The 16,521-nt window shown below is 35.5% G+C and overlaps 1 protein-coding gene across 2 annotated transcripts; it reads right to left on the bottom strand.

The window, feature by feature from the left end:
• Positions 1–6,050: 6,050 nt before the first annotated feature.
• Positions 6,051–16,100, bottom strand: LOC135135378 (glutathione S-transferase-like). 2 transcript variants are annotated; one of them, XM_064064405.1, is made up of 5 exons: positions 15,953–16,100; positions 6,781–6,921; positions 6,566–6,733; positions 6,369–6,511; positions 6,051–6,314 (listed from the first exon to the last, which is right to left on the bottom strand). In XM_064064405.1, exons 2-5 carry the CDS (start codon positions 6,914–6,916, stop codon positions 6,144–6,146), a joined length of 618 nt encoding a protein of 205 aa, XP_063920475.1. In that variant the 5' UTR covers positions 6,917–6,921; positions 15,953–16,100; the 3' UTR covers positions 6,051–6,143. The 2 variants fall into 2 exon arrangements, with proteins under 2 accessions (XP_063920475.1, XP_063920474.1); XM_064064404.1 differs by lacking the exon at positions 15,953–16,100 and adding an exon at positions 6,978–7,057.
• Positions 16,101–16,521: the final 421 nt, after the last annotated feature.

Here is a 16,521-nt window from a genome sequence, read left to right as displayed (position 1 = left end):
TTTCTTTATTTTAACTTTTCGAGCTAGGTGTGGTAAATAACTGAAGGCATGTCTTCGCAACATTTCACAACAACGGACACCAGTTTCCGCCTGACGGTCGGTTTTGGCAGTAAACTGGTAAATCTTTATTACGATTTTTGATATTTCAAAATTATGATGCGTTTCGATCTCTGGTTCAATGTTCTGTTTATATTTTTCAACTTCAGCGTACCGATTATCTACAAAATTAATTTTTTTAGTTTATCTTACGATTTACATAAAACACTTCCATTTATTTTTTTAGTACATAATACAACAGTGTCAACAATTATATTTTTTTCTTTAATTTTTCTGCAATTGTATGTGGAAACACAATGCTTGAAATCATTGACAATATACTTATTCAGAGAAAGCACAATCAACGATTTGTCGATGAAACCACATAATGGAATTCATTTAATTTTTTAGTACGTTGTGTTGTGGTGACCAAATTTGAATTTAAATTTTACGCTGAAAAAAAAAACAATGGCGAGAAATCGCATTTGAATAATTTGAATTTGAAAAAAAATCATTAAAAAGAAAATAATTAAACATAGACATGCAAGTTTAGTTATTTTTTGGTAGTTGGTAGCTTTCCTAGGGAATTTCTGGGGAGTATCTAGTGAGAGGGTTGGTAGTGAAGTGTGATTGCTTTGTAGAGGGGTGAGATGCGTCACTGCTCACTGTTGTTTATTTGGTGTAAGTGAAAGGATCCGATAAGGTAGCTCGAATAAGTTTAGTTGGTTTGGTAGTTAAAAAAAGGGGGAAGCGTTTGTTTAACGAAAATTAACAGTTTCCCCAACAAGGGTAGCTAATTCTTGCGTTTTTTCCAAGCTGAAATATGCGAATTTTGGACCGAGGCTAACATGTGGTGTAAATTTGATTTATTGTTTGTAAAGTCACAGTTCATGCTAAGATTTTAATCGTTAATGGTTCTAACACAATTTAATAGTCATGAGATTGTTCATATAAAGCACTTGCTAGGAGATTTCATGAGATTCAGTTAGTCAGGACTCATCCTTTGTTTATCAAGTTATAAATATACTTTCTGGATGCTTATACTTAAGTGTTACATTATAACCAATGCGCGGAATTATATCACAGTGCTACAATCCCCCAGTTGAAGTAAGGTGTGTTTTATGGCGAGTAGCGGGGACGCTTTGATCTGGTCCACAAGCCCTTACCAGTACGTCTCTAGGAGTCTTTACAGCTAGTAAAAAAACTACTTCTATATTACCATATTACTTCAAATAATAATACTCGGTGCCCTTTTTAATTTTTCAACCACAGGGTTGAAAAATTCACATTTCAGATTTGTGATCTTGAAATGTTATATTATGTTGATACAGTCCAAAAGAAAAATATATTTGTAATCAAAGTACCGACGCGGCAGCACTGGATCAAGCGTGTGATATTATTCCGCGCCTTGATTATAACTGTGGCGGCACAATAACACGTCGGTAAGCGGAGAAAGATACGCTCCTCCATAGTCTAGTGGACTTTTTTTGACCAGGTAAAAATTTTGTTGATTAATGCTTCCATCATATAAATTATCTGATGTCCAGTCCTAATTTCAGATAAGAATTCTTTGCTGTTTAAAATTTCGCGAGAGTGTATGGCGAATTTAAATCTTGTTTATTGGTTTAACACTTGTTCGGTTGTAGTTTACTATCAGTTATAGAAAGTGAACATTTAAAAGGGAATTGGCGTAAATACCACAAAAAAACCTGGCAGAAGCGCAGGGCGCGGTTCCTAGTCGAGCTGAAATGGGAGCGGTCGAGATGACGTGACGCTCGCGGCTTGGCCCAATAGCCGGGATTTCCAACCACGAGTTTGCGACCGTAACGGCCTGTTAGCGCGGCACGTTTCTTTGTTAAATAAAGGGGTGCTGGGCGGCATGTGGTTGCCGACAGAGTAGAATCACCGTCGTGGTGGGAGAACAACCACAACCAGAAGCCCCAAACTCCGCTCGTGCTACAACACCACCTATGGGAAATTTTGCTATGCTCTAGAATAAAATTGATATCATTCGATCGCACACACTTTGGAGTCATAAGCATTCACGAGGAGGCGCTTTGATGCCGCTGTCGCTGTGCGCCCCGCTGCATAGTTTTTTTTTATTAAAACTTTGTTCTCTTGTTGACTGTCATAATTTTAAAAGTGCCGCCACACATTAGATTAGAACGTTTAATTTGATTTCATTCCAAGTTAGGCAAGTTTTTTTTTTGCAGTTGAGAACTAAATAAGAGGTCTTCAATCTGCGCAACTTAGTCGCAGCTTTCTTTTCTTTTTTTTTTGTCAGTGGAGTAGAGTAGAGAAGAAGAATTTCAACCAACAAAGAATTTACATGGCGTTAAATTATGTCACACTTTATCAACAAAGAACTTTAAATAATAAAGAATTTACATGCGGTTAAATCATGTGTTAGTTAACTTATTAATTATATAAAATCACATTCACAGGTTACCTCGTGAACTGAAAACACATCGTATATATAAAAAAACACATATATATATAATACGATCAAAATCGCAATCAGCTGGTCTCTGAAAACGTCCGGGGTACTTCGGGGATAAACGTTAAATTTAAGCTGCAAGAAAATTATTAAATCTGTAAGAAAATAATTAGACCTGAGCAAACTATTAAACCTGTAAAAACTATTAAGTAACTCCCTCCAGTTTTTCGAGTCCACGAAGGTATGAAATCAACCGCAACTTTTCCAGATCGTTTCTCTCAAAATGGACTCACCTTTAGGATCGTTTAAGTGCCATAAATTTATTATCAAACTGAATCAAGTAACTGGTTGCAAATACACAAGTTATTAGGGGCGGTGGCAGCAGATTTTTTTTTTAAGTTACGGCAGTTAACAGGAGCACAACAAAAGTACCCCTGGGGCGTGCTAGCACAAGCCGAGTTTGGGGCTACCGGTCTGGAGCTGTTCTTCCCCCACGACGGTGATTCTATCTATCGCAAAGCCTACCCAAACAGCACATTACACGCCTATAGGACGAACATGCCGTCCGAAACTAGGCCATTACGGTCGCCAGACCCGCAAGAGGAGCTCGGCTACGGACAGAAGCCGAGAACTTTACAACATCGGCGGCCGCCCCTGAATCTATCCAAACCTGTGGACTTGTACACGTGACACGATAAATCTCGCCAACTCGACTAGGAACCGAACTTCGCTTCTGCCACGTTGTCTGTGTTATTTAACCTCAATTCCATTTTTAAATATTCAATCTCTTATAACTTTGATATTAAAAACAACTGAACAAGTATTAAAGTTTCAACGAGCAATAAACAACATTTAAATTCGCCATACAATCTTGTGAAATCTTGAACAACAAATAATTCTTATATGAGACTAAAGATGGGACATCAAATAATTTATATGATAGAAACATTCATCAACACAGTATGTATTTACAAAACATACTTAGCAAGGATTTATGAAACAAAAGATCTGGTGTGAAATGAACTTGTACAAATAGAAATATTGTGTGAGGTTAAAACTGTAGTACATGAAATTTACGTTCAATTAAAATTATACAACAAATAAAATTACTGAAGTTAAAACTGAGATTCAGAAATATTGTATGAGGTGAACATTTGCCAAGTTAACAAAATTTACATGAGATTAATATTTGCCACACTTTTTCAATGATTCAAAGAAAGAGTTTACATTAGGGTTGCCAGATCTCATATATTTGGCACAGTAGATATTTGGTATGAGTATTAGATATTTAAAGAAAATCTCATACCTCATACCAAGTATTAAATATATGAGATAATCTCATATATTTTCATTTTAACCGCCATTTCGAATTCTGTACTCTGCACTTTAGACGCAGAAACTTAAATTCGAATTCCAATAATTCAGAGTCTACTGTCTAACATGTATGCAAAGTTGTCGGCTGAATCATGACAAAAAAGTGGTGCAGAAACGTCAAATTAGAAACGCGATTAAATTAAATATTAATTCGAGCTTCTGTAAACTCGGCCTAAAACGTCTCATATATTTTTAACTGATCTCATATATATTTTTCCATGGAACTCATATATACCTTCTGAAAAAATCTGGCAACCCTAGTTTACATTATGTCAAACTATATCATGATCTAAGTGATTGGTTACTCAAAAAACCAATTTACTTTGAGAGTTTAAAATACCGCGAACTGGTTACCCCAACAAAACACATGATAAACAAACACAAAAATATCCAATCATCGCTCCGAGGGGAAAAGCGTCTCGGTGATGTAAATTTTAAAATCGTTGCGAGGAAAAAGCGTCTGAGGGCATGCCTTGATAAATTAATCAATCTATAGCGCTGCGAGGGCATGCCTTGATAAATTAATCATGATAACGATGATAACCGCCCAAGGGAAGAAAACATTTTAAACCCCTCCCGCCAGTTCACAGTATAATGAACTTGTTTAACTGCCGTAAATGAACTATTAGCAATCTTGTGTGAAGAATTTAGAAGTGTTATAATGTAACACTTACGTATATGCATCCAGAGACTTATTCGTAATTAACAATAAGGTGTTTTCCTGACTAAGTGAATTTCATGAAATCTTCTAGCAAGTGGTTTATTTAAATAATCCTGATTGTTAAACTGTGTTTGCATTAGCTAACTATCAAGAAAAACTAACTTGATTGGTGAATTTCCAAACAATGAAACAAATTTACAGCACGTGTTTCGCATTCACCGGAAGTCCGCATTTTCCGATTAAAAGGCCGCAAGAATTAACCACGCAGGTTAGGGACAACAGAGTGACGTCAGTTACGATTGATTGTCGTTAAACAAATGCCTCCTCCCGTTTTATTAACTACCAAACCAACTAATTTAAACCTAGCGCTTACCACGTGGTTACACTCACACAAGCACATTCAGAATGACCTTACGCCATGCCGCCCTGTCTCTACCAATCAACCAACCCTGTAACTAAAAACCCCTAGCGCTAAATCGTCCGATTACCAAGCATTTCCGTGCACCAGGTTGCCTATGTTTAACGATTTCCTTTTTTATGATTGAATTTTTTTTTCTTTCAAATTTAAATTATTCAATGTGTTTCGCGCCGCTGTTAATTAATTTCAGCGCGAAAACTTTGATTTAAATTCGGTCACCACAACGTAATTGAATAAATAAATAAACCAAAAACGGAATTAACAGTTCTGGAAGAATTCTATTAGGAAACAAAAAAGAACAAACATTTTCGACCTCAGTACGAACTGAAATTAAAGAACCAAGAAATTTAAACAAAAATTTTATTTGGAATGGAAAAAGGAAGAATGAATTTCCACTGCAGTCTACGAACACAGCTCAACAAAAAAAAAAAAAAGAAATTATTGCGAAGTTTCTAAAATAATATGTCTAGAGGTAGAGTTACCCCTTTGATTATGCATTGAATTGTAATGTTAACTGTCAAAACAGGGACGAAAATAAAAAACTTTTATGAAATTCTCGAACATTCAACGAATTAATAAAGTAATTTTCTTTTAGAAGAATGAACAGAGAAAGGTATAGCTACCACCTGGGTTAAGATGGTAGCCACTGTAGAAAGTCAAATGAACCTCAGTCAAAAAACAAATAATTTCAAAGGAAAAATAAAGTTGCAAGGACTTTTTACAATAAAATACCTGTAAAAACAGGACCTAGCTCCTTCTGAAATATTTTGTCGTCTAAACGAAGAAGAAACGTTGGTAAAGTTTTGAAAGTCCTGTTATGAGCTGGAAACTATACATAGTCCATGACTTCTTGAACGGGCCAGTGGGAAAGAGAAACTTAGTCGGGAAAATTTTCTAAAATTAACCGGAAGACTACATCACTGGAAGAACAATAAAACAATAATTATAATGCTGACTAGGTAGGAACGACAAGGATAAAGGGAAAAACAATATGTCAGCAACTTTTGGTCCGCTTGCCAGACCAAATGAGAAGTCACCGTCGCCCAAGAACCCAATCCGAGAAATCCACTCTTTTAACCTACATACACAGCAGCACATTGTGAATAGGTGATTAAAATATGCAGTAACTTTATCAATGCTTTTATTACATGAACATTAATTACAAAATATAGTCTCCCAATTCTTTCATTTGTGAAATAATATTAACTTTACATGTCTTACATGTCAGTGTTAGGACGTTTCTCTACCCAAGTTTTAATAGCTGGAAGCTCAAGCACAGTATTCTTCAAGGCAGTAAGATTCGGGTAGTCCGCAAGTATATCGTTACCACCACACATGGAATTCAAATATTTCAAAATGGCAACAAAATACAAATCTGCCCAGGTTAGCTGTAAAACAAAGCAGTAATTTAAAAAATTCAAACAATAAAACACTTTGGTCACCTTTCCCAGTGCCAAATGTCCATTATTGGCTTTAACCACAGCATCTAAACGTTGCAAATAGTATGGCAAAGTCTCTTTGAAAAGTGGCTCCTTGCGAGATTCCTTAACAGCTGCATCAGCTTCATAATGGTATAAGGCGATTTCTAAAAAAAAAAAATTAGACTGTATTGTATTCATTTAAAACTCTGAAAACTTACTTTGACGCAAATCGTTTACAGTATCAACAATAGCATCAATTTCCAAGTCTTCCCATTCGTCGTTACCAACTAGTTTTGCCTTTTTGGCAGCATATCTGGCCATGGCGATGCTTTGGTGGGCAACTTTTCCGTTGTGTTCCAAAACGGGTACTTGCCCAAATGGCATATCTAAAACGCGGAATTTAATTTTCTTTCTGGTACAAAGACAAACATACTCGGCTTCATCTGTGGCCAATTTTCGCGATCAAAACGGAAATCTTCAAATTCGATGCCACCATAGCTGAAGAGGAAACGGATCGGTTCGGCGAGGGCTTCAACCGGGAAGTATGTTAGTTTGTAAGCAGGAGCCATCTCTTCTGCAAAACAAATAAATACGTAGATGGAATTCGTTGTTGCGAGGATTGTGCGCAACCTGTTGTGTTAAAAATGTTAATCGATTTGCGAGTGCGCTTAATACAAGCTCCTTCCATCATTTTTCAGTTTTTGACATTGACGTACAAATGAAAACTACCTAGTTTTAGTTTTAATTCAGTAACAATGAATTGATTTGTTGCTGTAGAAATAAATGAATTGATTGTTACTCAGTTATGTAAAAAAAACTGCATTGTTGTGCCCAACCCAAGTATTACTTAATACACTTTAAATCAAAATGTCGTCAGACGACCAACGAATTTTTTTTTATGGAATTTTACTACAAACATCTAACAATAATAAATGAATGGAAAGCTGTGTCAACAAAGTTAAAGTAAACACAAGTATAGCAAATATAAATAGTGGAAACTATTAAAAACCTCACACGTTGTCGTTTTTCTTGAAGATTATTAAAAACATTAGCTTTGTTGTTTTTCTAAGTGTTATGTGAACGGTATTTTATTTGGAACGAGCCAAACAAACCCACGTAATGTGAACTCCGTAGTGACAGTAGGTAGTTAGGGATCAAAAATAACTTTCAAGGTTAATTCAATTACTGAATTAGGTACTTCGATTGGAGTAGCAGCTTCCTGATGTTGGTGTCAACAGCTAGAATATTAGTATATGGATATACAAACACATTTTCTTAATACCTATTGTACGTATACACACTTCCGTGGAAATATTTCTTCGTAACGAAGAATGTATGAATCAGAGTATGCAATCTTTCTTCATATTTTGATAAACAAAATGAATAATTGTAGCACTACGTCCTGCTTTTATCATAAATATATACTGTTAACAGGTGCTGCATACTTTTTTAATTACAAGTGATATAGCAGCCATTTTCACATGACAATATTTTTCCGAAAATCTACAAAATTTTAAATTCAAACATACAGACATATTGACAACTTGGGGTGTCTTTTCATGTGTTTGCTTACCAATTTACCTATCAGGTGATGTTTTTTACGAGATCAGATCTGTATCAGTTATATAGCTTATTTATCTGTTTTGTTTTTTTTTGTGAAAAGTTAAATAATCAAGTAAGTGCAAAATCATTGACTTCATGAAGTGTCGAAATCTTATTTGTTCAGTGTGCTATCAATCAGTATCAGTAGAATACATAACACAATTAAGGCTTTTACAAATACTAAAGTAATGGGATTTTAACGTTCTAAACGATAACACCGTTTTAAAAGTTTATACTTTACCTTATTTTTTACTGTTTTTAAGTAATAAGTATAAAAATTCTTCATCTAGTTCATCGTTTACGTCCTCAATTCTTTAATTTTCACGTTTTCATCTGTGTGTTGAAATTTTTTTGAGCATATGATTTTCGAACTACCGAACTCAGTACAATTAATTCTGTAAAAAATTTAAGATTCTCTCCTGAAATACTATTTTGTAAATATTAACTGGTATTCTGGGTTATTTTCAGTTTGGCACGTTAATTAAAATGTTGAAATACATTTACACAAAATAAGACGAACGCAAAATTTTCAGAAAACAAAGATCAGTAAATTTACTGAGACTTATTAATTCCTCACTCTTTAATGTAGGACTAACATCGTATGCGTTTCAGAAAGCATATTTCCAGAATTTAAAAATAAGAGAGTTTACCTGACCCTTTTAAATGAGATAGGTCAATAAATTAAAACGACTGATATATTAATTTGTACTTCCCGAGTGTAAGTGAAGGAAGTATTGTAATCGAGTCCGTCGGCCGACCCTCTAGTTTTACGTTCTCTCTACCTTTTATAACCCCTAGAGTACGAAGAAATAAGTCTCCAGTTTCCGTCTGTCTGTCCGTCTGCCGTCCCCATTTTGATTAGACATATAAACGCCGAAAGTACTGGGCCGATTGTTGTCACAATTTGTATTTATATTAGGAATATCATGTAGATGGTAAAACTCTAACCAAAATTTGTCTAATTATCCCCACCAATAATATAATGACGTTAATTTAACATTGTACATAGTAAATAGGTTTTAAATTGTATAAAATAACATAGTCCTACACTTGTAGTTTATGATACCGTGTTGAGTTTTTACCCGAAACGTCAAAATTTTTGGAAAAAAAAATCTAAATTATAAAACAACATTTTGCAATTTAATTTTGAATTTGCCCAACCGAATGCTTTGAAATCTTGCAGATGTTTTTAGTTATGGTAAGTGTTAGAGCCTCTGGCGGGGACCTGTTTCACCCCTCTCCACCCGTAAGGGTGGGAGCCAGAGCCACCCCCACCTTGGAACACAGGGTAGCATTGATTCTTAATTCTTAACTCATTCATACACATTCAATTCACAATTCTCAATTCGTAACTAACATTCAACTATCTCGACCGCACGGTCATATACTATTCTATTCTTATCATTCTTATTTATCCTAACACTTGTCACTAGCAATATACATTTATCTTACTGTTCGCTGGTCTTTATTCATTTATACAAACTTCGACATGGTCCTTCGAGCCGGATTAGCGACAGAATAACAGTGGTAGTGATAAGTGTAATTCTCAACATATCATTCATCGGCTGGAATTCAGCAAAATAGTTATCAAAACATCACACAGAAATCATCCGCGCAGTGTTCAACTATCGGTGACGACCGCGAGTGCTGTGCAAAATCCTCAAGTATCATTCAGCGTCAGCCAAGATAATTCTATCCAGGAATCCAGGATTCCAGGTAAGCTTTAATTCTGTTTGATTGGTGTAATACATTATTCTCGTACTCAAGATGGTGGTAATCCAAGACAATACTTTTGTTAAATTTTCAATTCTTCTCAGCGAAATAGATTCACATTCTAATTTTATATCAAATGTTGCAAATCATCAAAAAAGAGGCCACTTAAAGCGTCGATATGAAGACGTACAGCGAATTTATTCAGAATTACAAATGCTTGTAGTTCAGCAAAAATCCGAAACAATGGTAGTCCCGAATGACACGAGTAACACGGAAACGATCAAACCTATAATTTATAATATCAGAGACGTGCTAAATTATATTCAAAAAATATCCGAATTATATAATGTTCTCATTGAAAAAACTAATCCATTGTGTACTTTCTCGAATTCATGTAAGATAAACACTAACGTAGCCACCACGGATCTGGAAAAAACTTGTCAAAATTTAAAGCCTTTAAAGGTACACAAATTAAGAAATGGAGAACCCATCAAAATTCACAAAACCCATTTCAATGCTCTACGTAAATTGAGGTTCACTATTGGTAAAAAATCCCCTCTTGATTCCGTTATTTCAAAAACTCCTAGTATAATATCAAATCGTTCAAAATTTCCAAATTCAACACCGAATGAAGATAAAAATCATCCTGTTAATGATTGTTACAAGTCCGAAGGCGTATCTCAAATTAATTTAGATAAAACTTCTAATGCAGAGTCATCTACCGCACTAGACAAAGTAAAAAGTCTTACAGTTAATTCGAAAAACTGTGACTTATTGTTAGTTTGTAATCAATTTAAATGTAGATCGCAATGTTTATGTAAATCCGTAGACTCGAATATTAAAGACAATACGTCAAACGTAGCAATACTCGACAAGAAAAAACATTCCGAAAATACTAAACCCAAAATAAAAAATCATTTCTGTAAAAACCCACCGGTGCTTCAAAATACCGCGCTGGGGTTGATTCTTAGCGACAGTTTTGCATTTTTAAAAAATAATACTTCCCATAATCACAAAATTAGTTCAGCCCAAATTATTTCTCGGTTCTTGGAAGCTGAAACCGTCAAAACCGGAAGCAGGTCATTAAGCAAAGGGTTTAAAAGCGATCTCTGTGCAACCCCTTTTCAGTATACTACCACAGGCCATTCACCCGATGGCTATTTCATGGTCAAACACCCCTTTTCGGAAAATCAGCCGCGGTTAGAGAATTTTACACAAATGCATCCAAAGTGGCTATTATCAGTCGAGAGGAAGTTGGGGCATTCCACAGTCCCTTATTTCGAAAATGTACCTAAATTAGGAAATTCCCCAGAATTCGCTCTCCAACTGCTATTGTTAGCAGAGCGGCGTAATCATAAACGTAACGAGGGTTTTATTGTCTCGCAAAGGAAGTACCTAGACCTTGTGCACCTGAAGGTACTTAACGAAAATTCCGCAAATAATTCCGTTTACCTGTCACACAATTGTATTTTAAATCCCCAAGTTTCTTCCAATAAACTTTGCGAGGTTGTTGACCGTTTAAATCTTAGTTCAAAGAGTTTAAATATGAATAGCGGGAAGTATAACGAAATTACTGATAAAAACCATCTTGAGGGCGAGGGCGTGTATGCGCTCATTGTCAGAGTTAAAGCCGTCCTGAATTCGCGCCTTTCGAAGCCTCTGTCCAGCGACCGCAATAATTTGGTCGCATTTATACCTGGCCAGTGCCTCTTTCGGCCAGCCATCAACTGGTCCCTCAGGAAAAGACCACGCCGTCGTTCCCATCAACAGGCCATCCCTTGCCACCTCATCCACGCTTACCGTCAACACTTCTGGAAGTCGTGGTACCTCGAATATTTGACCACACTGAAAGGCAGGTTAGGGTGGCAAAGACCATCTTCCAACGTTCCAGGAATGGCAAGATGGGTCCTCGTGAAAAAGGAGAAATTTCCGCGTCTACAGTGGCGGTTAGGACGCGGCCCTCCAACATCATTTTGGAAAGGAAGTGGTGGTGTGTGTAGTGTCGGTGAAGTGCAAAAGATAATTTCGCAATCGCATGCATTATCATTCTATTTAACCATATTGCATACATCTTGTCAATTTGTTATATTCATCTCCTTGTTGGTTTATTGTATTATGTACATTAATTCATATTTATATTGTTATATCCATTCGCCATATTATTCACTCATCATATTATTCATTGATTCGGTACGTTATAATTGTTGTAAATTTACTTTTAGGTCTATTGTAAATATGTGTATTCACTGATATTGTACACATGTAATTTGTTTTAGATATCTTTTTTTAACGTTTAATGCATTTCTTCAGGTTCATTGCTTTCTGTAACAATGTCCACCCAATTCATGTAATTTCATCTGTATTTATCATTACTAAATAATGTTTTCATTCTAATATTCCATATATTTTATTTTTGGTCTTAAAACAATGTAATTGTTTCAAGGCGGGGGGTATGTTAGAGCCTCTGGCGGGGACCTGTTTCACCCCTCCCCACCCGTAAGGGTGGGAGCCAGAGCCACCCCCACCTTGGAACACAGGGTAGCATTGATTCTTAATTCTTAACTCATTCATACACATTCAATTCACAATTCTCAATTCGTAACTAACATTCAACTATCTCGACCGCACGGTCATATACTATTCTATTCTTATCATTCTTATTTATCCTAACACTTGTCACTAGCAATATACATTTATCTTACTGTTCGCTGGTCTTTATTCATTTATACAAACTTCGACAGTAAGCATAATACATTTTTAATCAAAATATATTTGCTTATCTCCGCCAAAAAATTAATAACGTCAGCTCAAAATTTTTTCTGAATAAATCTTATCTTAAATGTGCAAAATATGATGAGTCTACTCTTGTGATTTATTACTGCATTCATGTTTTTTAGATTTGCTTATATAGAATGTCTCAAAAAAAAGTTCAATTTATTTTATTGATTAAATCAGGGACTGCTCACTCCATTTTCCGAGAAAATTGTGGGTACACAATACTGTTATTTTTCAATTTCCATTTTACACTGAATAAAATAAGTCAATGAAATGGAGAACGGAGGTGAGCGGGGCTAAATTTAGCTTTTTCTAGTTTAACAAGTACTAGCCCCGGACACCCGCCCTCTATTTTCTTAGAGGGTATGCCGTTTAGCACAATCAGTCGTATTTTAGCAAGTACTAGCCCTCCCACCCACCCTTTATTTTCTTAGAGGATATGTCATTTACCTAGATCAATATTATCTTAGCAGATACTAGCCCCGCCCACACACGCTGTTCTCATTCTAACGAGTTTATCTCTCTTCAATTGAGATCCATCTTTCATTCGGACTAGACAAAATGAATCACTGAAATGGAGGCGGAGTGGGTGGGCGTTATGAATTTTATGTTCGTTTGTAAAGTGAAAATGGGAATTAATAGAACGTAGACTGTTAATTGTAATTTTTTGTTATACTACTTATTTGCTATAACATTTATTTCTTATTTCTGAAGAAAAATAAGAAGGTGTGGGTGGGGGGGGTTAAGTTTAACTTTTTCATACAGAATCTTTTATAAGCAAGCCCACACCCACCCAGGGCCGGCTCTAAGCGACCAGGCGCCCCGATGCAAACTTATTGTTCAACGCCCTTAAAAAAAAATTTGTAAAAAAAAAACAAATAAAATTTTGTAATCACATATTTTTGTAGAGAGATACTTTTTATTAACAAACATGCATAAAATTATGATGAATCAATCTTAATATATAAAAGTATTTGTCTTAACTGACAGACTGACTGATTCATCAACGCAAAGCCTAAACTACTGAAGCTACAAACATGAAATTTAGACAGTAGGTTCCTTTTCTGTCATAAACACCCTAAGAAAAGATTTCTGGAAATTCCGTCCCTACGGGGACAAAATAGGGGATGAAACTTTGTGCAGAAATCCCGTGAGTTTTTAAGTCAGACGGGTTCACTGGGGCCCTGGAGTTGTGAACGAGATGAAAAATGATAATTTCGGAGATTTCCACGGTCGGAATTAATAGATGATCGTTTTCCGGGTTGGAACCGTGTAATTTCTCAAAAAAGTTTCGCCTCTGGTATGGTTGACATACTGAGTTACCGTGCTCTTTTGCCTTATTCTTAACCCTGCTCCTGAAGATGCCACTTACGAAAGTGTGCGAAACGTTGAGCCCAGAAACCCAATTTACACGGTTCCAACCCGGAAAACGATCATGTATAAAAAAATTATGAGTCCTAATTGCGAATTCCACGCAAACGGAGCTGCGGGCAACAACTTTTCTATAGTTTAGGAAATATCGTTGTACCCTATAAAATTTTCTTGCCAATAACGAGACGGACAGTAGTACAATAGCAAGAGATATTTACAACTTAAAGTTGTCGCATGGCGGTAATCCGCAGACCTTAAATTTCTAAAGCAGCGGAAGTCCGATCCTATGCGCACAATTACCTGCTAAATGTTCTCCTACAAATTCGGGGGGACTGGTGTGAGCCATAAATATTTCTTACCATTGTACTACTGTCTGCCTCGTTATTGTCAATAAAATTTTATGGGATACACCGATATTTCCTAAACTATATATAGTATAAATATAAAAATATTTATATTGCAAACGTTTTTCAATTTTTAATATTGTAAAATTGATACGATTTCAAAGTTATTTTAAATTTAGACTTACCACGAAATGATACACACAACCAAATTCGGCTACAAACAGGAACAGTGAAAAATATAACAAAACTGTTGAACAACCGCCACAACCAAAACCAACCGACTAGACTTGGAAAATAAAATTTTTAAATATGCCGACATGGACTTTTATGGTAAAAACAAACGTGACAAATGTTAGGAAAAACATCTGGGTGTGGTCATACCGCTGTCTCGTCAAATTGTTACCCAGATAATGCATCATAAATCTGGTTATTTTTTGTCGGTATTGATCTAAAAGTCCCATCACCCAACCCAAAGGCGCACTTTTTTTCAATTACTACAGTTTGAAAGTGTCAGGAATTGACTTCTTGGGATCTGTTTTGGTGGTCATAGTGGAATGTTAAAATGTAGCTTTTTCTGAAAAGTTTTCGATGGGCGCCTTGGTCTGTTACTGCTATAATATTTTATTGGTAGTGATTCAATGCAAAACTAATATTAATTTTTTTTTTATAGAGTTAATATAATAGCATAGGCGGCGCCCGCCGCCCGGCGCCCTTTGTCACGGGCGCCCCGATGCGGTGCATCTTTCGCTTACCGTGTTAAGCCGGCCCTGCACCCACCCACCCCCTCTTCATTCCAGTGAGTACTCTTAATATTGTCCAGTCATTTTATCAAAATCGGTCTCTATTTTCTTAGGGGGTATGTAATTTTTGTTTTTGTATTTTTTAATCTCCAAGTTTATATAATTTCATTTAGCAACTTTTAACAATATTTTTTGAAACAATAATATGTTGTGAACACATTTATTACACCTAATACAATACGTATACACGATTTGGTATTAATTTTACTGCAGATAGTTGTTTATATTTATACGGAAGATAGACAACCGCCAATAAATCTAAATTTTTCGCCACTATTACCGGTAATTATTTACAACTGTTGAATTTGCCATATTAACGTCAATTAACGTATCTATTTAACTGCTTTCAAGCGTGTTAGCGACCGCCAAAATTTTTATTTGTTATTGTGAAAAATTGTGGCTATTTGATATAACATCAGGTTCAGTGATTTAAATAACCAAGTTAATGATATGTACCCACGCCTCACACTACATCAACACTGTTTCCCACACTGATAAAAATGTGGGGGATACATAATCGGACTTCCAATCTTTACACTTATTTAATTGTACAAAAGAATTAACATAAGTATTTTATAAAAAAAATTCGTTTGGAAACGGAAAGCCGGCAAATCATCATTAATGGTTATATTTAGGATTGTAACACACCATTTTTAATTGTTGTGGTATCATAAATCGTATTTACTTAACTCAAAAGTGAGTTTTAAATTAAGCACTGTGTAAAGCGGGCTTGGCTTCAACCAACTTTACACCCTCAATAAATTTAAATCTTAAACTATTGTATATTAAGGATATTATCGTTCGTTTACACTTTAATATTCTTTAATTTGACTGTCAACTATATAGATTTGGAATGGGGTTTAGGTATCCGGTGTATTATGATCTTGCGGAAAACAGAGCAGGGTTCCAAAAAAATAAAAACAAAAACTGTGACTTTAGCAAACAATGCGTAAACATAAAATTAGTATGAGTACGACAAAGAAAGAAAAAATCCACTTACCAATCTATAGAACTGTAGCAGAATGGTTGGATGCCTGTGATAACAAGATGATCCTCCTCAATCCAATGCAATACTAATAGACACAGCTAATAGAATACCCTCCTGCTTGCTTAAATCGAAAGATCAAACAAAATACTTTGACAAATGACAATGACCAAGAGCGAAAATAAACGACATCTGTCGAACTGTTCCGAGATCGTCTGCAAGAACAAGAATAAATAGTTCAAAATGAGGTAAAATCAGTTGTATATTTTTTTGTTACCACAAATAGTACAAATCTACTTAATATAAATTTTTAAACTAAGTTGTTTTTAGTTGTTTTTTGGTGGAAACAAAAATTCATACCGATTGTATAACTGGTTGCATAATACCTCTAGAATAAGACATGTTAAAACATGATACAAGTAAATATGGTATGGACATACGCAGGTTTGCTGACGTCACCTGGCTGTATTCAGGCGGGAAATTGAAATATTTACCGAGCCCAACTAAAGTCACTTTTCAAAATTTAAGCAAATTTCAAGGTCGACAACTTACCAGTGTAGTTAGCGGAGATCAGAACCCTCGCA

The sequence above is a fragment of the Zophobas morio genome, unplaced genomic scaffold, assembly GCF_036711695.1.
Source record: "Zophobas morio isolate AGI-343-1 ecotype UQ-CSIRO unplaced genomic scaffold, CSIRO_AGI_Zmor_V1 ptg000024l, whole genome shotgun sequence".
NCBI classification, from domain to species: domain Eukaryota; kingdom Metazoa; phylum Arthropoda; class Insecta; order Coleoptera; family Tenebrionidae; genus Zophobas; species Zophobas morio.
Note: the sequence above shows the minus strand (reverse complement) of the source record. Positions and strands in the feature narration are given on the sequence as shown.